Genomic DNA, 25,570 nt, shown 5'->3' on the forward strand with positions numbered 1-25,570 from the left:
AAGTCATATTCAAGAATCATCTTTAATAATGTAAGTACAGGCAGAGAAAGATGGTGACCACTGTCAAGAGATAAAAGTGCACCCTCCGGGTGAGTGAGGAATGAACAAAATAATATTTAGGAAAAACATTATTGCATTAAGGTTTATTTAACTCTGATATAAATGACGAGAACAAGAATTTGGGAATGACTGTGTATTGGGAATGTCAGTGTATTAATTATATCTTCACAGAAAAAAAGAATATACCTGATTACTACCTCTTTGTAAGTGATGCTGTTTCAAGAGACTTAAATCCTAATGATAAAAAATCCAAAATACAAAGGCGGACGGGATTCGGATGGTCGTCTCGATCTTGAATTCTGAATTAACCAGCACCATTCACAAGGAATCTTCCTGTTGGCAGCAACGACTCAGGGAAAAGGAAGCAGGAGAGCATAATCCTCTGGTGATAGGCACGTTCCCTCTTTCAGGTTCTTGTTCTTCCAACTGGATGGAACAGTACCTGAAGGCAGGCGCCCTTATCTGACAGCGTTCCAAGCACCACGTCCTTTCAGTTGCTCGTGCTGCTAGTAAAACACGGAGAAGTGGATTTTTCTGTAGATTCCGCACCGCCGGACCGCCCCCACACCCCAAGCCCTGAGGCGGAGGGAGCGGTGGTAGAGGAGGGGTGGGGTGGGAGGAGACGGACTCGAGTTACTGAGCATGTGCAAGGCCTGGCGCATGCTCAGTGAGGCCGGCAGCTTCCCATTGCGGGTACCCCCGGTGGTGGCAGCGGTGGCGGCGGCAGCGGCGGCACCGCCTCCTTCTTACACACCCGGGGTGGCGGGGTTAGATGAGCGGCCCCAGTAGCGGCGAGGGCGGCGCGGGGGGGAGGAGGAGAAGGAGGAGGAGGAGGAGGAGGAGGTCGCTGTCTTTGTAGTCTCCCTGCTGCGGGAGCCAGAGGCCGCCGCCAGAGCCGTCGTCGTTGGCAAGGGGTGTAAGTGCGCGCGCGTGTCTGCCCGCCCGGCCCGCGGGGACGAGGCGGCGACGGCGGCGGCGAGGATGATGATGTGCGCAGCGACTGCCTCCCCCGCCGCCGCCTCCTCGGGGCCCGGCGGGGACGGATTCTTCCCGGCCGCCACAATCTCTTCCTCCCCGGCGCCGGGGGCGCTGTTCATGTCGGTTCCCGAGGGCTCCGTGGCTGCTGCGGGGCTGGGGCTGGGGCTGCCCACCTTGGACTCCCGGGGCCACTACCAGCTGCTGCTGTCAGGACGGGCCCTGGCCGACCGCTACCGGAGGATTTACACAGCTGCGCTAAGTGACAGGGACCTGGGGGGTAGCAGCGCTGGACACCCGGCCTCCAGGTGCGTTTCTTTACTTGTGCCACATGTCGCGTGTGCACCGTGTGTGCATCCGTGTGTGTATATCCATGTATGTGTATACTGAGCTGTCTTTTAGTGAGCGCTTGATGCTGGTGGTAGAGCATTTATTGAGATAAGAGGGTGCGGTGGCTGTAGTGTCACCTCCGTGTGTGTGTGTATCTATGTCTGTCTATCTTTCTATGTGGGGATTTATGGAGGGTGGGAGGGTAGCCTGTGATGCTGGAAAAGGTGATGGTGCTGGTTATTTATGACACGTGTGTGTATTGTTGAGGAAGGAGGAGGCATAGGTAGAGGATAAAAAGGTAACAGGAATAGAAATTGCGAGAGTGGTGAGGAAAGTGGCATTTCCAGTGTCTCTGCGGCAATGTTATTTTGCACGCCCCCCCACCCCCAAATGACATTCTTTTCTCTGTTTGCTACCTCTATGGAAGAAATCTGCCTTTTTCTAAGGGGAGCAATGGTGTAGGTTAAGGTTAGTGTCATTATTTGTAGGATGAGTTTTAGATTATCAGGCTAGACGTTTCGTTTTAAGAGATTTATGAATAAGAGTTGCAGATGGAGATTTATGTAGATATGTAGATGAGAAAGTGTCTAATAAAGATTTTCAGAGCTGTATTTAGGTAACTGGGCCTTTGGCCTTCTAGAAATGTGTTTGTAGCTGCTCTTGTGTTCTTATATCCCATCGGCCATTTCCCTTCATTTTCTGTTCTATTTTCTCTGGTACTTATAGAGTAGAGGGGATTTTGTGGGAAAAAGGAAAGCTGAAAAACTTCAAAATATGACAGCTGGTATAATGTACAACTGCTATCAGTTAGAAAATTTGATTAGCTCCTAGATCTTGTTCTTTTAAAGCCTGCACCTTTAGCTTCCTCAATGTAGATGCTCATTCACTTTCATTTTCTTTTTCTTTAAATGTGGATACCTTTTTTTGCCAAGGGCTCTCCCATTGTTTTCTTTCCCATGCCCCTACTTGCCACACACCCTGAAGGATGGTGACTGACTTGTTTCAGCAGCTTTCACAGTGATAATTGGGAGTTGCCTTCATTTCTTCCCACAGCTTCTTGCAGTGCATTAGGAAAGCATAGTAGGGTTTTGTCAAATGAGTATACAGTATTACTGAATGTGCAGTGTATTAGGCAATAACCAGATCTCTTTTTTCTTCCATTCCGGAGTGGTTAGGCTGTAAGTCAGGTATTTGTAGTTTATCAGTATGCATTGTGCTTTTCCATTGAGACAGTTGTGAAGATGGAGCTTTGTTCACACCCTTCTTTTCTCATGTGTATGATTGTTTATGGAATCGAGCACATGAATAATTTTATCATATGGATATGTAAAGATGTGTAACTGCCCTTTGCTATCTAGAATGAAAGCCAGAATGGTGCAAGTCTGTTTCTTGCTAATGTTTTTTGAAAATAACACAAAACCACAGAGTTTGCTCTGATAATTAGGTATAGTTTTGAGCTTCAAGTCTCTGAATTGTGACACTCAAAAATTATTATATCTCTCAAAGGTTTAAAATTATTTTTTTATGTTTTTTTCCCCAGACTTATACAATAATTTCTGACTGGTATATTCCTGTTTTGACTTTCAACTAATGTGATTTCTGTGGATCTAGAAATTATTAACAGTTATTAGACAAGATTAATATTGGTTAATCATGTACATAAAATTTGTGAATGATCTTTAGTCTTTGATTTATTTTGGTACAAAGTGATGAGAAATCACTTTGGTTTAGGTATTTCAAGAAATACTGAAGCCAGACTTCTGATATTGATATTATCTACTAATGCTTGTTTATAACATTATTGTTTATGATAGTTTGCCTTATTTTTTTCTAAGTTTTAGCTTGCAGCTACTCTTTATTGAAGTTTGATTAAGGATTCGATCACATTTCTTATTAAAGGTGAATGGAAAAGAAGAGCTTAATGCGTGATATAATTATTTGTTTAAAGCTTTAGTTAGAGAATGGAATGAGGATAGATGGAGTTTTAGTGATCAAAAAGTTTGAAGGTGTGAGAGAAAGAAGATAAGGAAACAGAAAAAGAGATCAGAAAATTAAAAAGAGAATCAAGAGAGGATAACATCTCTGGCCCTAGGAAAATAGATGGAAAGTGCTGAAGAAAGTTAATCACACATTCTAGGTCACTGAGAAGTTTTAGGAAAAGATTATACTAGAGGGATGGGGTGAGGAGTGAATGGGAATAGCCTGGGGGAGATCAGGATTGAAGAAAGAATGAGGAAGTGTTGGAGGCTGGTAGGGTATTAAAATATGGGAGGGTAAGTGGAGAGGGAGAGATTAAAGAATTGAGGGGGGGATAATTGATAGAAACATGTCAGTGGAATATCTCAGGAGCAAGTTTAAGCTGATAGAGGAAAGTTAGTTTTTTGAGAAGAATTAGGGGCTGGTCTTTATTTAGAAAGGGAGAAAATATACAGACTGGGAGTTTGTGGAGGATGGGAGCCATATTCATTCATTTTGGTAATCTGAATGTCTAGCACGTTTTTGTGACATTCATCCTGTAAATATAAAGGGCCTACTGTGTGCCTGGCACCATCGTAGGGGCTGAGGATGTAGCAGTGAGCTCAATAAATAAGGTCTCTACTGTCTTAGAACTTCCACTCTAGTGGGAGAAATAGAAACTGGTAATTTCAGTTAGTGACAGGTAACTATGTAGGAAATGCGGCCAGTTTCATGTGATAGAGCATTTGTAGTTGGGTTGTTTTAAGTGACATGATTGTGAAAGATCTTTGATAGCTGGTGTTTAAGTTGAAATATAGTCATGAGGAGGCAGATCTAGAGGAAGAGTGTTTAGGAAATTATAAAGGTTCTGAGATGGGAACAAGCATGTTGTGTACAAGGAACAAAAACATGGGGAGTGAATTTCCAACCACAGTTGAATGAATTAATCAGTATAGATTGTATTTTAGTAGTGTGGGGTTGAGAAACGGAATGATTAAAGCCTAATGGAATATCTGTGACCTTGATGACATACTAACAAACTTGGACTCTGATGCTGACTGGTTTTAAATCCTGGCTCTATTATTTGCTAGTTATGAAACTTTGAGTACATTGTGTAACTTCCATGTAAAATGCAAATACTAGTTTTGATTTGTTTGCTGAGAGTGAGGGCTTTGAGGACTTGAAGACAAGGATCTTGTTTTTTACTCTTGCTTTTGGTCTCAATGACAGCGTTGAATGTGGAAATAACTCATTCGGTGACTGAGAAAATATGTTTTTGAATGAATGAGACTTATCAAAATTGGAACATTCTTTTGGGGAAAGGGTTGACAGGAAAGGATTGTTTGATCAGTTCTGAGTGTAAGTGGGATAGCCTTGCATTTCGGAAGCATCATAGCTCAATGGCTGGATGTTAGAGCTACGGAGGCTGACTGCCTTAGTTCAAATGCCAGTTTTACTTTTTTTAATGTGTTGAATTGGGCAAGTTAAGAGGTTTTCTTTGTCTGTTTCTTTACATGTAACATAGGGTTTTGCAAAGGACATTGTGCCCACACATGGTAAGTGCCTATAAAATGTTAAAATTTCAATCATAAACTTTTACACTCAAAGGAGACATGGAATAACTTCTAATTGATTGTTTCAAGGTTAAAGTGTGACTGGAAGTCAAAGAAAAATAGACATTGAAGGTTTTTGGTAACAGTGTTTGACTATTTGGTGAAAAGAACAGTAATGCCAGGAAGGAGCTGATAGACTATGGGATAAAGAGGAGTCAGGATATCTGGGTTTTGAAGTGGTAGAACAAAGTTAGTGGAAACAATAAAGGAGATTGTGACCAAAATGGGGAATTGCTTTTCTTGTCTAAGCTATTTAAACCAACGTAGTTCCTTCATCTATTTTTTTTTTCTTGTTAGAAATGGTATTTGAGCCCATCCTACAGACACATGGGATTCTAGTTGAAAGAGGTTAAATAGTCAGTTAATCTAACAAATATTCAGGGATTATTACTTAGCCCTAATTGTTGGTCTTATAAAGATTTATACATTCCTGTTCCTAGATTTGAGTGTATTTTCTATCTAGGAGTGAAAGACACAGAAGCAGATACTTTTGTGAAAGTGTTAAATGAAGTAGCTGAGAAAGCATAACCTATTATGCTCAAATGTATAAGTAGAGATGAAAAAGCAGTTTGTGGGTAGGTAATGGTGAGATTTTTGTTAATGCTGTAGGTATCAAGAGGGAGAGGAGAGGGAATTCATTCTGAAAATGGAGGCTTTGGCTAAAAGTGCAGGAGTGCAGGACATCTTGAAGAGCAAGTTAAGAATTAGGTTTTAGGGCTGTGGCTGTGGCTGTGGCTCAGCGGTAGCACGCTTGCCTGGCAAGTGTGAGACACTGAGTTCAATTCTCAGCAACACATAAATAAATAAAACAAGGTCTGTCAACAACTAAAAAAATAAAATAAAATTAGATTTTACTCAGGAAGTGCTAATCAAGACCCTGACTTTTTTTTTTTTTTTTTTTGGTAGTGGGAGCACTCATGGCTGAGCCGCATCCCCAGATCTATTTTATATTTTATTTGGAGACATGGTCTCACTGAGTTGCTTAGTAGCACCTCACTTTTTCTGAGGCTGGCTTTGAACTCGAGATCCTCAGCCTTAGCCTTCTAAGCCACTGGTATTATAGGCATGTGCCACCAAGCCTGGCTAACCCTGATGGTTTTGAGCTAGGAAAATCGGAGTGTATTTTATTTTATTTTTTTTAAATTTTAGGTGGACATAGTATCTTTATTTTATTTTTATGTGGTGCTGAGAATTGAACCCAGTGCCTCATGCATGCTAGGCGAGCATGCCACCACTTGAGCCACATCCCCAGCCCTTTATTTTATTTTTTTAATTTGTTCTTTTTAGTTATACATGACAGAAGAATGTATTTTGACATCATACTGACATGGTGTATAACTCACCATTCTTGTGGTTGTAAATGATCTGGAGTATAGTAGTGTATTAAGAAGTGATGTAGGATGTATTTATGAATAGGTAGTAATTTTCTTGATATAGTTATTACATCTGTGGAGTCCTATACAATGTATGATTCAATGTTAATTCAAAGACTGCTCTGTTGGCATATGGAAGGTAGAAATATGAAATGAATTAGTTTCTCAGTTCAAAAAAGAGAACAATCTTGTTTGGGGTCTTAAAAAGAAAATAAAAATGTTAATTTAAAAATACTTTCACATTTTACAATGTTTGTTTAAAAATCAACAGAATAAGCCCAGTGTGGTGGCACACGCCTATAATCCCAGCGACTTTGGAGGCTGAGACAGGAGGATCACAAGTCCAAAGCTAGTCTCAGTAATTTAGTGAGGCCCTAAGCAACTTAGTGAGACCCTGCCTCAAAATTAAAAATAAAAAGTACTGGGGATGTGGCTCAGTGCTTAAGGGCCCTTGGATTTAATCCCTGACACTAAAAAACAAAACAACAGAATGGTCTCATGTTTTTCTCAAAAACAGACTAAATTTGCAGGATGTTGGGGGAGGGGTTAGTAAGGTTAATTGAGGTTTAATTTATGTATACTAAAGTATGCATAAAGTACACTCTCTTTAAATATTTATTTGAAGAATCTTGGAACCATCATCATAGTCAAGTATAGAACATCTCTATCACTTCGGAATGTTTCTTTAGTCCTTCCTTCTAACCCCTGGCTATCATGACCACTTTTTGTCACTAATATTTTCTATAATGTCATATAAATTTAGCTCCTTAAGGGCAGGGCCCCAGCTACTGTTCATCTCTTAAGGTTTCATTAGATTTTGTTTAGACATTTTTAGCAAGGATATTTTGTATATAATGTTGAATACTGTGTGTTGCTTCCATCAGAGGTTGTCAGTTTATTTCACTATAAAATGGTGCTGAGTCTGATTACTTGGGTAACATGGTACCCACTAGACCTTACTTCTGTAGATGTATGCTTTTTCCATTTGTAAGGAGCACATAATCATGGGCTAATGACTTCAGCACACTAAATATCTTTCACCTAATGGTTTTAGCATCCTTTAATAATCCTTGCCTGAGTCAGTAATTTTATTAGGGATTTAAAAATGATAATTTTTCCCTATAATTTTATTATTCCTTCTATGTTTGTTAGCTAGAGCTCTTTTGTAAAGAAAAATTTACTCTTATCAACTGTAGTTTCTCCTAAGAAAGCAGAGCAAATGCTTAACTGCCTTCCCTCACTAACCCAATTGCTATCATAGTCCAGTGGTGGTGTGGCAGGTGCTACTAGGCCCCAGATCTCTCTCCATACCCAGTTTAGCACATTTTCCTCTAGCTTTATGGGAATATTAGTAGCTAAAGCTAATTATAGCTGAGTTTTTTTTCCCCAGGCATTGCCTTGAGCTAACCCAGCTTCCTCTCCCAAAGGCAAGCCTTCGCTTGCCAGTGGAAAAAAAAGCCAGTGTCTTTTCCATGTAGGTGTATAAATGCCTGGCTCTTTTGCCCTAAGGCAAGGTAACTTTGAAAGCCCATCCCTTCACCCTAGTTCTTCTTGGGACTTGTCAAGCTCTTGCTGTGACTACATCATAGTTCAGCTCATTTGACTGCTCAGTCCTACTCCATTCATTGCCTCACAGCTGTAGATTCTGAGAGCACTCCACAATATATTTCTGAATGTGCACATCTTCATTTTAGTCTTTTCTGAGGGACTGTACCCAGATGGTACCAGGAATATTCTGAGGAAGTAGATTTCAAAATGACACTTTGCAGTGGACCTGTCATCCCAGCAGTTGGGAAGGCTGAGGCAGAAGGATTGCAAGTTCGCGGCTAGCCTGGGCAACTTAGCAAGACCTTGTCTTGAAGAAAAAAAATAAAAAGGGATAGGATGTAACTCAGAGGTATCTCTGGGTTCAATCCCTAGACCTACCAGAGAGAGAGAGAGAGAGAGAGAGAGAGAGAGAGACAGACAGACACAGACTGACTGACTTTGGAGCTAGATTTATGTACTGGCTGGCAATGAGAACCCCATCTGAAGTATCAGTGGAGACCTGATGCTGTTAATCCTTGGCAAGTACTGTGGCTGTTCCACTGTTAGAATTTTCACTGGTGTGAATTGGAATGCATTTTCTGTGGAAGTGGAACACTATCTTGGGCTTTTGAGAGAGTCAGGGAAGTTATTTATTATTAGGACAATGTAATGAGAGGGGTATTGGTGAGCAACATTGATGGGTTGGAGAAAGATGATGAAAAGCTGAAGATAATTTGGGGAAAAATGTAAAAAGAAACATTTTTATTAGCAGCATATAAAGGAAAACCTCCAGTAGGAGGAAAGAGGCTAAATTGTAAGGATAGCAAAGGTCCAGGGTATGTTTAATTCACAACACTGACCCTCTGTTAATGCCAGGGTCACTATTCTGGTTAGGAAAGGATGCATCCCTCGCCCTTAGGCTGAGATATCTAAATTGATGCACTTGAAAACTATGAACCCCCAAATTTGCTTGAACCCTGGGGGCTTTCAAATTGGCCTACTTCTGCTGGCTAAAGGGTGCTTGCATGAAGATTAACCAATAACTAGAGTTAATTTTCAACAAATCTACTTGTAGGTGCTGGACCCAGGGAGGAAGGAACTGTACACACACACAGACACACATGTACACTGATTTCCAACTGCACCAAGGCACCTCAGTGCACCACAGCAAATGCAATGGAATGTCATCTACTATTTCAGAATTTCAAAAGAAACATGGTAACATCTGTCATAAACTATTAGCTTGAGGTAGTAAAAGTTTTTGACATTCGATCATACTACATTCCTTTCAATATTGTCATATTTTTGTGAAGTTGGTTGCTGTGATATATATCATGTACAGAAATGTGGAACATCAAAAGACTGTGGCATGTTTAATCTCAGATTCTAAGTTTTAGAAGTTTTTACGTTGCCCAACAGGTGTAAATGTCCTATAATTAAGTAGTTGTCATTGTCTAAGAATGAAAAGTGTATTTTGTTTCAAATTATGTGTGTCCTTTTTCAAAGAACCACTAAAGAGATAGCACATAAATTATTATTATTTGTATCTAATTATTTTATAAATATTACTGTTAGGTAATTTTTTTGGTCTGTGAGTATGTAGAAAAATTACTGATGATGGCTGTGCATGAGTTCAATAGAGGGTTTCTGTTTGTCAATGGTGGTGTAGCAACTGCTGCTGCTATTGAATGTCTAGCCTAACAGCAGCAGGGAACAACCTTCAAGGAGATCAACCACTTCTTATACCTTGGAAAGGATTATGGTTCATTTTGACTGGATTTGACATATTTTCTGAGTATGAGTGTATTTTTCCAGCTTGTAGGATTCATCCAACACTACTAGCTAAGTACATGGATCATTTGAGACGAGGGATCCACTTTATAGCAAAGAAGGATTCATGAGATCCATTTATCTCATCATGTACCATACCAGCCAGAAGCTGCTGACTTAATAGATTATTAAAATCTCTTTTGATGGAAGAACTGATAATGATATCCTGGAGCTTGGACCTAATATCCTACAAGGATGGGGTGCTATCCTCCCATGCTTCTAATCTTAAGAAGGAACACATGAAAAATAGGAGTGGCTCTACTTAAGATCACTCTCCATGATACACCTGGGAAATCTATGCTTCTCATCTCCATAGCTCTGACTGCTAGGGAAATAAAGGATACTGTTATCAGATGAGAAACATTTCCAGTAGAAGATGCTGCAAGAATCCTATTATAATTGAAGCTACAGCTTCTGCAAAGATGTGAGTCTTCTTTTCTACAGAAAGAAGTCTCTGGGTAGGGGTGATATACCTGTTTATCTGGAGGAGGAAGGACTGCTGTTACACAGCAGAGCACAGATGTTTGGTATGTAGGTGATCTGAGGAATATCTCTTGATACCTCCTTGTCCAATGATGATGGTAAAGGGACATGAGAAAGTCCTGATGACCACTACATGAGGTCAGTCAAATGATGTGGACTAGCAGGAATGCTAGCCAGAGATAAAGAGAATCTTCCATAACATTGGAAAAATTGTCAGAGAAATTGTCAATGTTAATTTGCTCTTGAAACTATCTTTGGGGAGCAGAACGTCCCACTTAACTTCCTCTGGAAAATTTCCCCAGGAAATGAAACTAACCAAAGTCCTAGAGAAACTTTCCAGTATTTATTTGAAATAAATGAATCCTAGTAGGTGGACTGTAGTGAATACTGTGGAGTGGAACCCAGATCTCCTCTCCAGAACTGAGGAACTCATTCCATCCTCCAGTGAGAGCTTTTGTTGAATGAAAACTCTAATTTGTGTGCTCTTTGGGTATATAGTCTTTGGCTGAAGAGAGTCACCTTGTCCTGTATGAACTGATTGGTGGGGATGTTTTATAGCTTTTTGGTGCTTCTATAACTTTTTCCCCCTGTTTTTTAGTTGTTAATACTGGCATATGAACTTTTGTAAATTGACCTTGTGTTTGTAACCTTACAAAACTTATTCATTAATGGTTTTGTAGATTCTCTGGGATGTTCTGTGTTATCTTTTGGATTTTCTGCCTATTAGTTTTCAGTCTTTCATCATTAAGTGTGATGTTAGCTGTGGGTGTTTTGATGGTTTTCATCAATTCTAGAAATTCTATACTATTCTAACTTTGCTCATAGTTTTTATCATAAATGCCCATTGGGTTTTGTTAAATGCTTTTCTGCATCTATTGAAATGATCATATATTAAAGGGATAAGAAGAAAATTGAATTGTTAATTTTTGAACATTGATTTAGCCTTATATTCCTGGGCTAACCTTATTTGTATAGGTTGAATTATTAAATTTGATTTGCTAATATTTTATTAAGAATTTTCATGTTTGTATTTATAAAGGATATTGGTCATAATCTTTTTATTTTCTTTTTTAGTAATTTTTTTTAACAGTATTAGGAACTGAAGACAGGACTTTGTGCATGTTAAGCAGATGTTCTGCTACTGAGTTAAATTCTCAGCTCTTTAAAAATTTGTTTGAAACAGGGTCTTGCTAAGCTGCCTGACTGGTCTTGAACTTGTGATCCTTCTTCCTTAGCCTCCTGAGTAGCCATCTTTTGGGTAATGTTTGTCAAATTTTAGTATTACACTTACCTCATAAAATGAACTGGGCCAGATGTGGTGGTGCACACTTGTAATTCCAGCATCTCAGGATGCTGAGGTAGGAGGATTGCAAGTATAAGGACATAGCAATTTAGCAAGGCCCTAAGCAAATTAGTGAGATCTATCAAAAAAAAAAAAAAAAAAAAAAAAAAAAAAAGGAAAGGCTGCGGATATAGGTAAGTGGGAAAGTGATCCTGGGTTCAATCCCCAGTGCAAAATAAATTAAATAAATTGATTAATAATTCCTTTGTATTGTTAAAATGTTTGTTTAGGTTTGATGTCGTTTCTTCTTTCTTCTTGAATATTTGATAGACTACACCAGGGCCATTATCTGGTCATGGATTTTTTCCTTTGGAGGAAACTTGACAACCTTCTTTGATAGATATCAAGATATTCAAATTTTTTTTTATCTCTCATGTCAGCTTCAGTAGCTTATGTGCCTGTGTTTTGAGAATTTGCCCATTTCATCTAAATTTTTGGCTTAAAGTTGTCCATAATGTTCTTTTATTTTCCTTAATGTCTGTGAGTTCTATGACAATAATTTCATTTCTAATAAAAACTATTTTAGAGCAGTTTTAGGTTCATAGCAAACTTGAGAAGAAGGCACATAGATTTCCCACCTACTCCTGACTGCACAAATGCATAGTGTCTATCATTATCAACTTCTCCCACCAGAGTCATAATATATATTTTTACCAAAGATGAATGTACACTGACACATCATAATCACTAAGGTCAGTAATTTACATTGGGGTTTACTATTGGTGTTGTACATTCTGTGTATTTGGACAAATATATAATGACATGTATCCATCATTATAGTATCATACGGACTATTTAGCCTGCCCAGGATATTATATTATCTTACCCTTCCTTCAAGATCAGACAACCACTGATTTTTTTTTTTTTTTTTTTTTTGTACTGGAGCTTGAACCCAGGGATGCTTAACCACTGAGCCACATCCACAGCTCTTTTATTTTGAGACAGGTTCTCACTGAGTTGCTTAGGGCCTCACTATGTTGCTGTTGCTGAGGCTGGCTTGGAATTTGCAATCCTCCTGTCTCAGATAGGCCTGCGTCGCCACCACTGGCTGATTTTTTTTTTCCCCCCCAAACTGTCTTTATAGTTTAGCTTTTTCCAGGATGTCATGTTTGGAGTCACATGACTATTCCATTTTACAGTTTGTGTTATTAATTTTTGGAAAGGGTATAAGATCTATATTTAGATTCATTTCTTTGCATTTGGATATTGAGTTGTTATATCATCATTTGTTGAAAAGATTAATTTATGACACCCACCTATTGTCTTGCCTTTGCTCCTTTGTCAAATGTCAAAGTGTAAATTGACTGTATTTAGGTGGGTCTGTTTCTGGATTCTCTAATCTCTTCCATTGATCTATTTGTTATTTTTTTAATCACAACAACACTGTAGCTTTATAATTCTTAAAGTTGGGTATTGTCAGTCCTCTAACTTTTTTTCCCCCTTCAATATTGTGTTGGCTATTCTGAGTATTTTGTATCTTCATATAAACTTTAGAATCAGTTTGTCAAAATCTACAAAATAACTTTCTTGGGTGTTTATTAGGATTGCATTGGATCTACAGATCAGATTGAGAAGAACTGACAGTTTAATAATATTTAGCCCTCCTATCTACAATTATAGATATTTCTCCATTTATTTAGTTATTGATTTCTTTCATCAGAGTTTTCTCATTTTCTTCATATAGCTTTTGTACATATTTTGTTAGATTTATGCCTATGTATTTCATTGTTTGGCTGGTAATATAAATATACATATATTTTTAAATTTCAAACTCTATTGCTGGAATAGGAAAATAATTGACTTTTGTAAATTAACCTTGTATCATGCAACTGTACTATAATCTCTTATTACTCGAGTTTTTAATCTCTTCTTTTGGATTTTCTGTAATCAATCGTGTTATTTTCAAACAGCTTATTTTTTCCTTCCCAATCTGTATATTTTTCCTTTCCTTTTCTTTTTTTATTTCTATTTTAATTTTTATTAGCTTAGACTGTTAGTCTGATGTTGATAAAGAATGGAGAGGGAATACATCCATGCCTACATTGTTCCTTATCTTACTGAGAAAGTTTCTAATTTTTCACCATGAAGTGGATGTAGCAGTAGGGTTATTTTTGTTGTAGTGATAGTGGGGATTGAACCCTGGGTTGCTCTACCACTGAACTACTTCTCAGCCCTTTTATTTTTTTACTTTGCAGCAAGGTCTCAATAGTTGTCAGGCTGGCCTTGAACATGAGAGCCTCCTGCTTCAGTCTTCAAGAAGCTGGAATTATAGGCATGTGCCACTGTGCCCAGATAGCAGTAGGGTTATTGGTAGTTATTCTTTATCACATTGAGGCATTGCCCCTTGATTTCCGGTTGCTGAGAGTTTTTTTTTTTTAAATATTTTTTAGTTGTTGGGGGATCTTTATTTATTTATATGTGGTGCTGAGAATCAAACCCAGTGCCTCACACATGCTAGGCAAGTGCTCTACCACTGAGCTATGTTTATCACCAGAGAGAGGTTGGCTTTTGTCAAATCCTTTTTCTGCATCTATTGATATGATCCTGCAGCTTATCATTTTTAGCCTGTTGATGTGATAGATTACATTAATTTTTTTCAGACATTGTATACCTGGATAAATCTGATTTGGTTGCATCTAACTTTTTTTTTTTATATATTGAAAGATTTGATTTGCCAACATTTTGCTGAGGATTTTTTGGAACTGCTCTCATGAGAGAGACTGATTTATAGTCTTTAGATATTGTAATGTCTTTGATTTTAATATTAGAGTTATTTTACCCTTGTAAAATAATTTGGGAAGTATTCCTTCTGATTCTGTCCTCTGAAAGATATTGTAGATAATTTATATGATTTCTTCCTTAAAAGTTTGATAGGATTCACTAATGAACTTGTGGGGCTTTTTATTTTGGAAGATTATTAATGATTGATTCACTTTCTTCAAATAGTATAGACAGTTAAGCTTACCTATTTCTATGTGAGTTTTGACAGATTGTCTCTTTCAAGGAATTATTCTATTTTATCTAGATTATCATATTTGTGAGTCCAGAGTCATTTATAGTGTTCCTTTATTTTTCTTTTAATGTCTATGTGATCTGTAGTGATGGCTCCTTTTTCTTTTATGATGATATTTTTGTCATTGTTTTTTTTTTCCCACCACTTTATCATTCTAGCTGGCAGTTAGTCAATTTTATTTATAACTGCAAAGAACCAGCTTTTGACTTTATCTTTTGTATTTTATTGATTGTTTTCTTTTTTTTTTTTTGTTGACTTTCTTCTTATCATTAAATTTGCTTCTTTCTACTTTGAGTTTGCTTAGCTTTTTTTTTTTTCCCCTTCCTAGTTTCATTAGTTAGAGTCACTTATATTTTAGATTTTTCTTTCTTAATATAAATATTTAAAGCCATTAATTTTTATCAAAGTTCTGCTTGAGAAGCATACCAAACATTTTACTTGATATGTATTTTTAATTTAGTTCAAAATATTGTTGGGCTGGGGTTGTGGCTCTGAAGTAGAGTGCTTGCATAGCAAGCATGAGGCACTGGGTTTGATCCCTAGCACCACACATACACATACACAATTGTCTAATTTTCTTTGTGATCTTAATTGATTTATACATTATTTAGAGTTATTCAATTTTCAGATATTTGGTGTTTTCTTATATATATTTGTGTGTTGTGTATATATGTAACTTTCTAATGCACATTTTGATCTTTTAACATTAAAAAATGTTGGTTCCCAGGTATATGTTTGTCTTGGTGATTGTACTGTAAGGGTGCTTGAAAAGAATGTATATTCTGTCATATTTGGATTTAGAATTCTATGAATATCAATTATACAAAGTTGGATGATAGTGTTGTTTGGATATTTTTTCTGTATTTTCTTTGTCTAGTTGTATAAAATAGAGAGAAATATTAAAACCTACAAATTTGTGGCCTTTTAATTTTGTCAATTTTTGCTTTTGTCTCTATTATTAGCTTTGTATACATTGATAATTGTTAAAAATTACCAATGTATTTTTTTCATTGTGATATCTCTGTTTTTCTCCAGTAATACTCTATGGGATCAATTTATTTTTCTAATATAAAATAGCCCTTCAGGATTTCTTATGCTTACTTTTTGCATATTTATGTTTCTCTGTTCATTTAATTTTTACTGGTCTGTATTTTTATATTTATAATTTCTCTCGAATGGGCAGAGTATGTATATTACCTTGCCCATCCTCTCATAAAACAAAAGTACTCTGCAAACTCTTATAAAACAGAAGTACTCTATGAGACTTTGCCCTTTAATTGAAGCATTTAGATTATTTATATTTAATGTAATTAAGTTAGTGATATGATTGGTTTTAGGTCTGCCATTTTGTTTGTCTAATGTTTATTTAACTCTTTGTCCTTTGTTTTTTTCTCCTTTTCTGTCTTCTTTTGGATTATTTAAAAAATTTTGTTCTAATAGTTATACATAACAGTAGAATGCATTTTTTATTTTTATTTTTAATTTATTTTATTTAAAAAAAATTTGTATTTTAGTTGTAAGTGGACACAATAACCTTTATTTTATTTTTTATTTGGTGCCGAGGATGGAACCCAGTGCCTCATGCATGTTAGGCGAGTACGCTACTGCTGAGCCACAACCTCAGCCCCACTTTAAAGTTTTTATTATTTCTTTATTTATTTGTTCTAATTTGTTATATGTGACAGCAGAGTGCATTTCAATTCATAGTACACAAATGGAGCACAATTTTTCATTTCTCTGGTTGTATAAAAGTAGAGCCACACCATTTGTGTCTTCATACATGTACCTAGGGTAATGATGTCCATCTCATTCCACCATCTTTCCTACCCCATGTCCCATCCCTTTCCCTGCCTTCCCTTTGCCCTATCCAAAGTTCCTCCATTCTTCCTCCCTCCACCCCCATTATGGATCAGCACCCACTTATCAGAGAAAATATTGGCCTTTGGTTTTTTGGGATTGGCTTATGTCACTTAACATGATATTCTCCAGCTTCATCCATTTATCTGCAAATGCCATGATTTTATTCTCTGTAATGCTGAGTAATAGTAGAATGCATTTTGACATATCATATATAAATGAAGTATAACTTCTCATTCTTCTGGTTGTACCTAATATAGAATCACACCAGTCATGTAATCATGTATGCACATAAGATAATAATATCTGATTCATTCTACTGTCCTTCCTTTCCCTACACCCTTCCCTCCCTTTACTGCTCTTTCTCTGCCCAATCCAAACTACCTCTGTTCTTCCCTAGCCCTCCTACTCTTATTGTAAATTAGCATTCACACATCGTAGAAAACGTTTGGCCTTTAGTTTTTTTTAGCATGATATTCTCCAGCTCCATCCATTCACCTTGCAAATGCCATAATTTGATTCTTCTTTAAGGCTGAGTAATATTCCATTGTGCATATATACCACATTTTCTTTATCCATTTATCTGTTGAAGAGCATGTAGGTTGGTTCCATAGTTTAGCTGTTGTGAATTGAGCTGCTATAATAAACATTGATGTGGCTGTGTCACTGTAGTATGCTGATTCCTTTGGGTATAAACCAAAGTGTGGGATAGCTGGGTCACATGGTGGTTTTTGGATTCTTTTTTCACATTTTATTAACAGTCTTTTAAATTATATCTCCTATGTTAATTTTTTATGCTCTAGGAATTATAATATACGTACCGAACCCTTCACAGCCTAGAGTTATTGTTGTTTTGCTTCACTGAAAAGAGAGTAATATTTCTACCATATACATCTTTTTATTCTCCCTCCCCAACTGATGTGTATGGTCATATATTGTGGCTACATGCTTTGAAAACTTCACCATATGATATTATCATTTTTGCTTGTAACAGTCATATATTTTAAAGAACTGAAAGAAAAATGTTTTTTATTTTGTTTACCTGTATATTTATTATTTCTGTGGTTCTTCTTTCAATCCTGAAGATACATTTCATTTCAGCTTAATGTTTACAATAGCATTTCTTGTACAGCAGTCAGATGGGGATAAACTTTCTTTGTTTTTATGAGAATGTCTTTGCTTTCATTCCCAATGGATATTTTAGGTGGACATAGAATTCTGAGTAGGTGCTTTTTTCCTCTTAGCACTATAGTAAACTGTTAGGCTTTTCATTTCTATGGTTTCTGACAAGAAATTTTTGGCAACTTGAACTGTTCTCCTGTACATTTTGTTATTTTTCTCTATCTGTTTTCAGAATTTGTTTCCTGTTTCGCAGTTTGATTTAATGTGTCTAGCCATTGTTTTCTTTGTGTTTGTCCTCTTTGAAGAATGAAGAAATTCTTGAATATGTACCTGTGTGTCTTTCATCAGTTTTAGGATTTTTTCCTGCCATTTTTAAAAGATGTTCTGCTCTAATTTTTATCTGTTATCCATTGTTTACAACTAGATACTTTGCGCGTGCGCACACACAGAGAAAGAAAAAATTACTTGGGGACTATAAAAAGCAATTCCAGTACAATTACCATAAAATTTTAAATTTTCTAAGAGTCTGAGGCTGACTTGAAATTGTAATCTTCCTGCTCAGCCTTCTGAGTCATTGAATTACAAGCATGCACCACTGCATCCAGCTAGATTAGGTATTTTTATTGATCCATTTTCTTATTGAATTTTTAAAATTTAAAAAATTTTCTTATTTTCTTATTGAATTCTCATTTCCATTTTCTTATTGAATCATGAAGTAAATTTTTTATTTTACTTGTTATATTCAATCTAATTAAAAGTAATTTTCTTAATTGAGAACTTCTTTCGATGCACTTCAGTTGTCTTTGCCTTTACTTGATGGGGCATATTTATAGTTGTTACTCTAAAGTTATTTTTAGCTATAACGTGGATTATCTTAAAGTTGGCATCTTTTGATTGTCTCTTCTTTTGAAATCAACCACAGTTTTCTCTTTTTATTGTAAGAATTTTGGGTTGTATCTTGGATGTTAAATATTTTGTAGTCTTCTGGGCTTATATTATAATTCCCTGGAGAATATTGTTTTTTGTTGTTTCAGTTAGCAGATCATCAGCTCATTTAGGTTCCGACAACAAATTTGGTCTTGCCTTCTGCAATGGTGGTTCAAATATTAATTTGCAGTTGATATGGTTTGACTACTACTTGTGCAACTCCAGTGTAAGTCCAAAATGTGTATGTGTGTTTATGGACAGGATTAATTTGTCTCTTTCCCTGTCTTTCTCTTTTCAGAATTTCCTTCTGAAATTCCTTCAGAAATTTCTAAGAGAAATCTTCTTTTTTGGCCAGAGGAAGTGGGAAAAGGGGCTTCTTCACATTCTCTAGCATGCAGGAGCCCTTGGCCAGAAAGAGATTTCTCTTGGATTTTTAGCTACTAGAGTGTTGCCTTATAGGGCAGTGATTACTTTCTGGCCTGTAGGCAAAATTTTAGAGAAAGGAGAAAAAAAAAAAATTGGGAAATTCATGCTCCTATGGGTTGCTTTTTCAAGTTTGACTCCTTTCCACAATCTGTTTTTTGTTTTTCAGAGTCCCCAAATAAGTTTTTTTCTCCTTTCTCTCTTCCTCTCTTTTTGTACTTTGCCCAAAGTATTAGTTATAAACAGTGGGGAAGATAAGCTGTCTTTTGTTTATGCCATCTTGCTGAAATCAGAATACTCTTTCTAGCTCCTTTTGTGATTTTTTATTTTCTCTTTGATTTTTAGCAATTTGATCACATTGGCAAAATTGGGATTTTTTTTTTTTTTTTTTTTTTTGGTGTGTGCTTTATCCTATCCTACTTGGTATTCATTGAGCTGTTGAAATCTGTGTGATGATCATTATTTAATTTGGCAAGTTTGGGTCTTTATTTCTTCATGTTATTTGAGACCCAGTCTCTTATTTTCCTCTGGGGAACTACTTATCACACCTGATACTGTTTGCTATCTTTTGTATATAAAATCACACATTAATGGCACATAAGTATTCTTTATGGTGTATACATATGGCATATATGCAGTGACATATGTGTATAATCATATACTTAAGCCTTGTGGCCATGCAGTCTCTGTTTTAACTATTTCACCCTGTTTTTGTTTGAAAGCATTGGTAGACAATATGTAAACAGGTGAGCATGGCTGTGTATAACTTTGTTTACAAAAAGAGGTGACAGATTAGATTTGGACTTTGAAACATAATTTGCTGGCCCTTGAGATAAATGGAGGTAGGTACTTCAGTGTAGGTACATTGTAGATTCAGGTAAAATCAACACAAATATTGGCAATAACTGAAATTTGGGGAGCTAGTGAATGAGAATTAAGTGGGTAGGAGATGAGACTAGAATGATATGTTAGGACCAGATTATTTTGTTCCAGATATTGCTTTATGTGACAACAGTGTGGAACCATCATAGGTTTTTAGGTAATGTAGTGATATAATTAAACTTTCAGTTTGAACAGATCCCTAGTAGCATTGTAGAAGAGGAATCAAAAGGAGCAGATCCCCAAAGCAGGGCACTTTCAAAGAAGCAATTGCAGTAAAAATAAACTCAGAAAAGGCATTAGATACTGATGGAATAGAGTGGATTTAGAGATATTTTGGTGTTAGAAAATGAAGAAGGAATATTTATATAAATAGGTAACTAGATTTCAAATATAGAAAGGAAAATGCCTTTCTTGAAGATGCAAAGGAATGAGGAACTTGTTTTTTAGGAGTACATTCTTGGTATTTTGTAGTTTAGATATGAGGTATCCCCCAAAAGCTTATATATATGAGACAAAGCAGGAATGTTCAGAGGTGAAATGATCAGATTATGAGAACTGTAACTTAATCAGTAGATTGATCCATATGATGGATTAATAATTTGAATGGATTACAGGGTGGTTACTGTAGGCAGATGTGACAAGATGGGGTGTGACGAGAAGAAGTCATTGGAGGCATGGCCTTGAATTATATCTTGTCCCTGGATCCTTGCTTTCTTTCTCTCTCTGCTTCATGGCTGCCATGTACTAAGCAGCTTTCCATTGCCACACTCTTCTGCCATGTTTTTTTGCCTCAATCTAATGCCCGGAGCTGTGAAGTAAACTGATGATGGACTGAGACCTGAAATCAAGATGTTAAATAAACTTTTCTTCCTCTAAGTTGTTCTTGTCAAGTACTTTGGTCACAGTGACAACAAATGGACTGACAGTGTCCTAAATTTTCTTCATTGTTTAGTTCAGTCTTGTGATTTCAAATATTACCTAAATTGCATTTCGTATCGGAGCCTGTAATTTGTTGCTAAACGTCCTCTAGATGGTGTTTTGAAAAGTATTCTGCTTAGGTTCTCCCAATCTTGTCTCAGCTACATTATGTTCATTATGTTCAAGGGTTCTTTATGAACATACTGTTACTTACAAACTCTCTTTTCCTTCAAGTCAGTTAAACAGAGGTTTGAGGCCTGATCACAAAGTTGGCATTAAGAGATCATTTATGAACTAACATCCATTCACCCTCACCTTCTTTTTACAAAATGCTGAAGAAGTCACATTTCAGTGCTATAGTAAGGTTAGATGAAGAAGGGAGTAGGGTATTTAGAAATCATGTTGGAAAGGAAAGGAGAGTGGTAGCTTAGGGAAGGGGATAAAGAATTATCTTTTGGATTGGAGATACTATAGCACATATTCTTAGTGTCATAGTTATATCCGTTTGGTATTTATCTTTATACTGTTTACTGTAAATATCTGTGACTTTCTGTCAGAGAAGTACCAACCATGCTTGATCTCTGGGCAGGGCAGTCCAGAAATGCTGGAGAGTTTGTGTTTTCAGAGAAGCTTTCAACAAATAATGGATGGAAAATTGATAGGTAAATACTTCATATTTCTCACCTACAGTTGGGATAACTCTGAGCCATTTTCTGTACCATTTGTGAGAGTTGTCCAGTAGGGTCAAGCTCTTTTACATCTGGGTAAAAGGTTTTATAATGTAACCTTTCTTGACTTCCTTCTCTTTGCTCTTTCACTTGTCATTTTCCTTTCCTGAAGAATTATCTCTCAGAACTGCTACTGCACATGAATCATTGACTCAAAGTCTTCTTTTTGGGGAATAATAATAAATAAAATTTATTTAACACTTACTAAAAATATTTACTATAAGTCCTTTTGTTTTGGATTTTTTTCCCACCTTTTTTTTTTTTTGATTGGTGTATTATAGTTGTACCTACTGATGGAATTGGTGTTACATATTTGTACAAGAACATAATACACAATATAACAATATAATTTGGCTTAAAGCACTCCTAGGTACAGTTTTTAAGTGCTTTATCATCCAATGAAAGAAATACTATTTCATCCTATTTTACATATGAAAGAACTGAGACACAGAAAGTTTAAGTAACTTTCCCAAGATCACAGAGCTGGTAAATGACAGAGCCTACTTCTGAACCAGGCCATTTGTAAATTCTGTATTCTTTTGCCCAGTAGGCTGAAAGAGGTGAGAAATTGGAGAGAGGGAGAGATTATGAATGAATCACTGAATGAATAAGAATGAAACTGGGGATAATTAATGAAGTCCTAGTAGAGATTATGCCAAGATGGATGAAAGGAAAGTAAACATTCATAATGGTGTCTACATTTTATCAAGTTGATAGTTAAATCTGTTCTGAGTTGATGAGTAGGAATTGAAGTGGCTAGAAACATGTAACTTTTTTATGGTGTGGGCATGCTTTTATAGTTAGAGAACATAACTAGTTCTAGATCAGTATTCTGATGAGGGATATGGACTGCAATACAGTGTAAAGAAAGGGAATATAAGTAGTTAGGCAAATCTGAAGGTTGGTGATTGAGATATGGAGTCTAGTGAATGAGAGGTAAGTTGTAGTTGGTTAGGGTAAGGGCTCTGTCTTCTGGGGTGGGGGCATGATGAGTAGTAGGAGGTTTCATACTTTGAAAAAGTCTAGAGTCATATTTTCAGCCTTTTTTTCTTTCTGGGCAGAATTATAGATTAAAAAAAAATTTTCCCCCTAGATTTTAAATTCTCCCTTCAGCTGTGTCTGGTATGCTTTAAAACACATATATTGAATTTTTAGTTTCAGTTATTATATTTTTCACTTCCAAAAGTTTGATTCTTTTTCAAATGGAATCTCTTCTTTGAAGATATTTTAGTATTTTATTTCTTTAAATTTGGTAAACATAGTGGTCTTTTAAACCATCTGAAAATTCTACCATCTGAGGTCTGTTTGTGTTTATTTTTTGTTTCTTCTGTTCTCAGTCATGGTACCTTTTGTTGAGTTTGTCCCTAGTTATTTGTTAGCTCTTATAATCTGGGTTTTTTTCTGAGACCTGGGATGAAATGTTGTCTTCAGAATGTTTTACAGTTGCTTCATGGTTTGTGTTTTCGTGGCTTGTCTAGGCTATTTGTATTTTGAGTATAATCTGCATGGAGCATAGTCTATAGTCACAACTTTTCAGAGACTTCTCCCCTCATTTTCTATCCTGTCCCCATTCCCCTCTCTCATTTTTAATCTGCTGCTCTGCCACTGCCAAGGTATCTTTATTTATATCTTTTCCCCATGTGAAGACTTTCAGACAAGGTGTAGTGTGTTTTAGTCAGCTTTTTAGCTGCTAAGACTTAACAAGAAAAGTTTTAGAGGAGGAAAAGTTTATTTGGCACTCAAGATTTTAGAGATCTAAGTCCATTGCTTTGGGCCCAAGATGAGGAAGAACATCATGGTGGAAGTAGGAAGAAAGCAGCTCAGGACAGGTCACTGGGGAGCAAAGAGAGCTCCCTATCATGAACAAAATATAAACCCGCAGTGACCTACCTTTTGCAGCCACACTCTACCTGCCTATGGTTACCTCTCAGTTAATCCTTATCAATGGATTGACTACTGATTAGAGTAAGGCTCTCCTAACCCAATCATTTCACCTCTGAATGTTCTTGAATTGCCTCATATAAGCTTTTGGGAGACACCTCATATCTAAATCATAGCAGAGACTGAGCTATATATAGGAAGTCTGTTTTCATCTGTTTCCTAAATCAATTTGAACTGTTAAAATCTCTTTTCTTCCTACAAATTAGCATGCTAGGTTAAGTATGTAAAAGTTTTCTGAACATAGTGATGAAATATCATTACATTAATTACATGGGAGAATAAGTCTGGCTTCTATAGAAAAACTTTAGTAAATAAAATGGTTGATTTTTAAAAATTGAATTTTGATTTCAGTGACCTTTATAATTCTCTTATAAATTCTTTATTAGTGAATTATTTTGCATTTTCTATAAATATAATTATGTACAAATGAAATGAAAATACTTTACTTTTCCTTCTTCTTCTTCTTTTTATTTTTGTACTGGGGATTGGACCCACTGAACCACATCTTGAGTCTTTTTGTTCTTATTTTGAGACAGGGTCTCACTAAGTTGCTCAGGGCCTCTCTAAGTTGTGGAGACTGGCTTTGAATTTATAACTCTCCTGCCTCTGTCTCCTGAGTCTGGAATTATAGATGTGTGCCACTGTGCCTTGCTTACTTTTTACCTTTCAACCATTAAGACTTTTGTTTCTTTTGCTTCATTTACTGACCTTCAGTACAGTGTTAAGTAGAAGTGATGACAGTATAAATACTTGCATTTTCCTCATACTTTGTGGGAGTATTTAATTTTCATAATTGAATATAACTTAGTGTTAAATGTAGGGATTTTTTTTGTAGATAATCTTTTTTTTAATATTTATTTTTTAGGTGTAGATGGACACAACACAATGCCTTTATTTTTATGATCGAACCCGGGTCCCGCCTGTGCTAGGCGAGCACTCTACTGCTGAGCCACAATCCCAGTCTCTGTAGATAATCTTTGTTCCTAGTTTACTGAGGTGTTTCATCATCAGTGGCTTTTGAGTTTTATTAACTAACCTTTTCTGCTTCTGTTTAAATGATTGATGTTTATTCTGTTATTGTTTATTTGAAATTTGTATTTTATATATTATCTTTTTTATATTACTAGATAATAAGATTATTAAATGATTTTTTTCTTGTACTTTTTTATAAAGAGATAATTTACTTACCATAAAATTCAACCTTTAAAATGTATATACAACTCAGTAATTTTTAATATATTAACAAAGTTGTGCAACTAGAACATTTTTGTTACCCCCCCAAAAATTTCTGTAGATATTGGCAGTCACTCCCTATTCTCCTTTTAGCTTCTGGCAATTACTAATTTTCTTCTTGATTTTATAGATTTACCTATATAAACATTTTACATAAATGGAAATTTATAATTTTGACCTTTTGTAACCCTTGTTTCTTTCATGTTGCATAATGTTTTTAAGCATCTTCCATGTTGCAGCAAAAATCACTACTTCATTTTTATGGCTGAATCATATTCTGTTATAGATATTTTGATTATCCATTTACTATTCGGTGAATATTTGGGTTGGTTCCTCTTTTTGGCTATGTAGAATTTTTGCTTCTGTGTTAATTAGAGCCATTGGCTAAAATTTTCACATTTTGAAAATCTCCTTTTCAAATTGTGGTGTCAGAGTTATGCTAGTTTCATAAAATGAGTTGGGAAGTGTTTTTTTTCTTTGTATAGTCACTGGAAGAATTAGCCTGAGGTTGATATTGTTTGAAAGAACATGCCAGTAAATTCTTTTACATGTTTGGAAGAATTTACCAGTGAAGCCATGAGTGTGGGAATTTACTTTGTGAATAAGATTTTGATTAGAGATTTAATTTTTAAAAAAGATTTATTAATTCTGTTCATGTATTACATTGTTTTTTACTTGTTTAGTGTTGAGAACTTTTTTCAAGCAATTTGTTTGTTTGTTTAATATTGTCAAATTTATAGGCAATATTTGTAGTGATGTATCCTTTCTTATTTCTCACATTGATAATTTATGCTTTTAAATTTTTTCCTATAAGTGTTGCTAGAGATTTATTACAGTTATTACTTTTCTTTGGTTTTCTCTGTTGAAATTTTGCTTTCAGTTTCATAGGTGTCTATTTTTATTTTTTTTCTTTTTATATTCTTTGCATTTAATTTGCTGTTCTGTTTCTATCTTCTTGTAATGTAAGCCTAAGTAATTTACTTTCAGTCTATTTTGTTTTTAGCATTTACATTTGGGTATGTACAAAAAATTATGCA

At 36.0% G+C, this 25,570-nt stretch overlaps 1 protein-coding gene across 11 annotated transcripts in view; it reads left to right on the forward strand.

The window, feature by feature from the left end:
- Nucleotides 1-888: 888 nt before the first annotated feature.
- Mycbp2 (MYC binding protein 2) overlaps nucleotides 889-25,570 on the forward strand; it is a 272,081-nt gene continuing 247,399 nt past the window's right edge. For 6 of the 11 annotated variants that reach the window (XM_058580959.1, XM_058580960.1, XM_046449465.2 and 3 more), the window contains exon 1: nucleotides 889-1,343. In XM_058580959.1, coding sequence (XP_058436942.1) covers nucleotides 1,042-1,343 — 302 coding nt within the window. In that variant the 5' untranslated portion in view covers nucleotides 889-1,041. The remainder of the gene's footprint in view (nucleotides 1,344-25,570) is intronic. The other 5 variants (XM_058580962.1, XM_046449467.2, XM_046449470.2 and 2 more) reach the window with 1 other exon arrangement.

Source organism: Marmota monax, unplaced genomic scaffold, assembly GCF_021218885.2.
Source record: "Marmota monax isolate L192 unplaced genomic scaffold, Marmota_monax_Labrador192_F-V1.1 WCK01_AAM20220418_F8-fsc00137, whole genome shotgun sequence".
NCBI lineage: Eukaryota > Metazoa > Chordata > Mammalia > Rodentia > Sciuridae > Marmota > Marmota monax.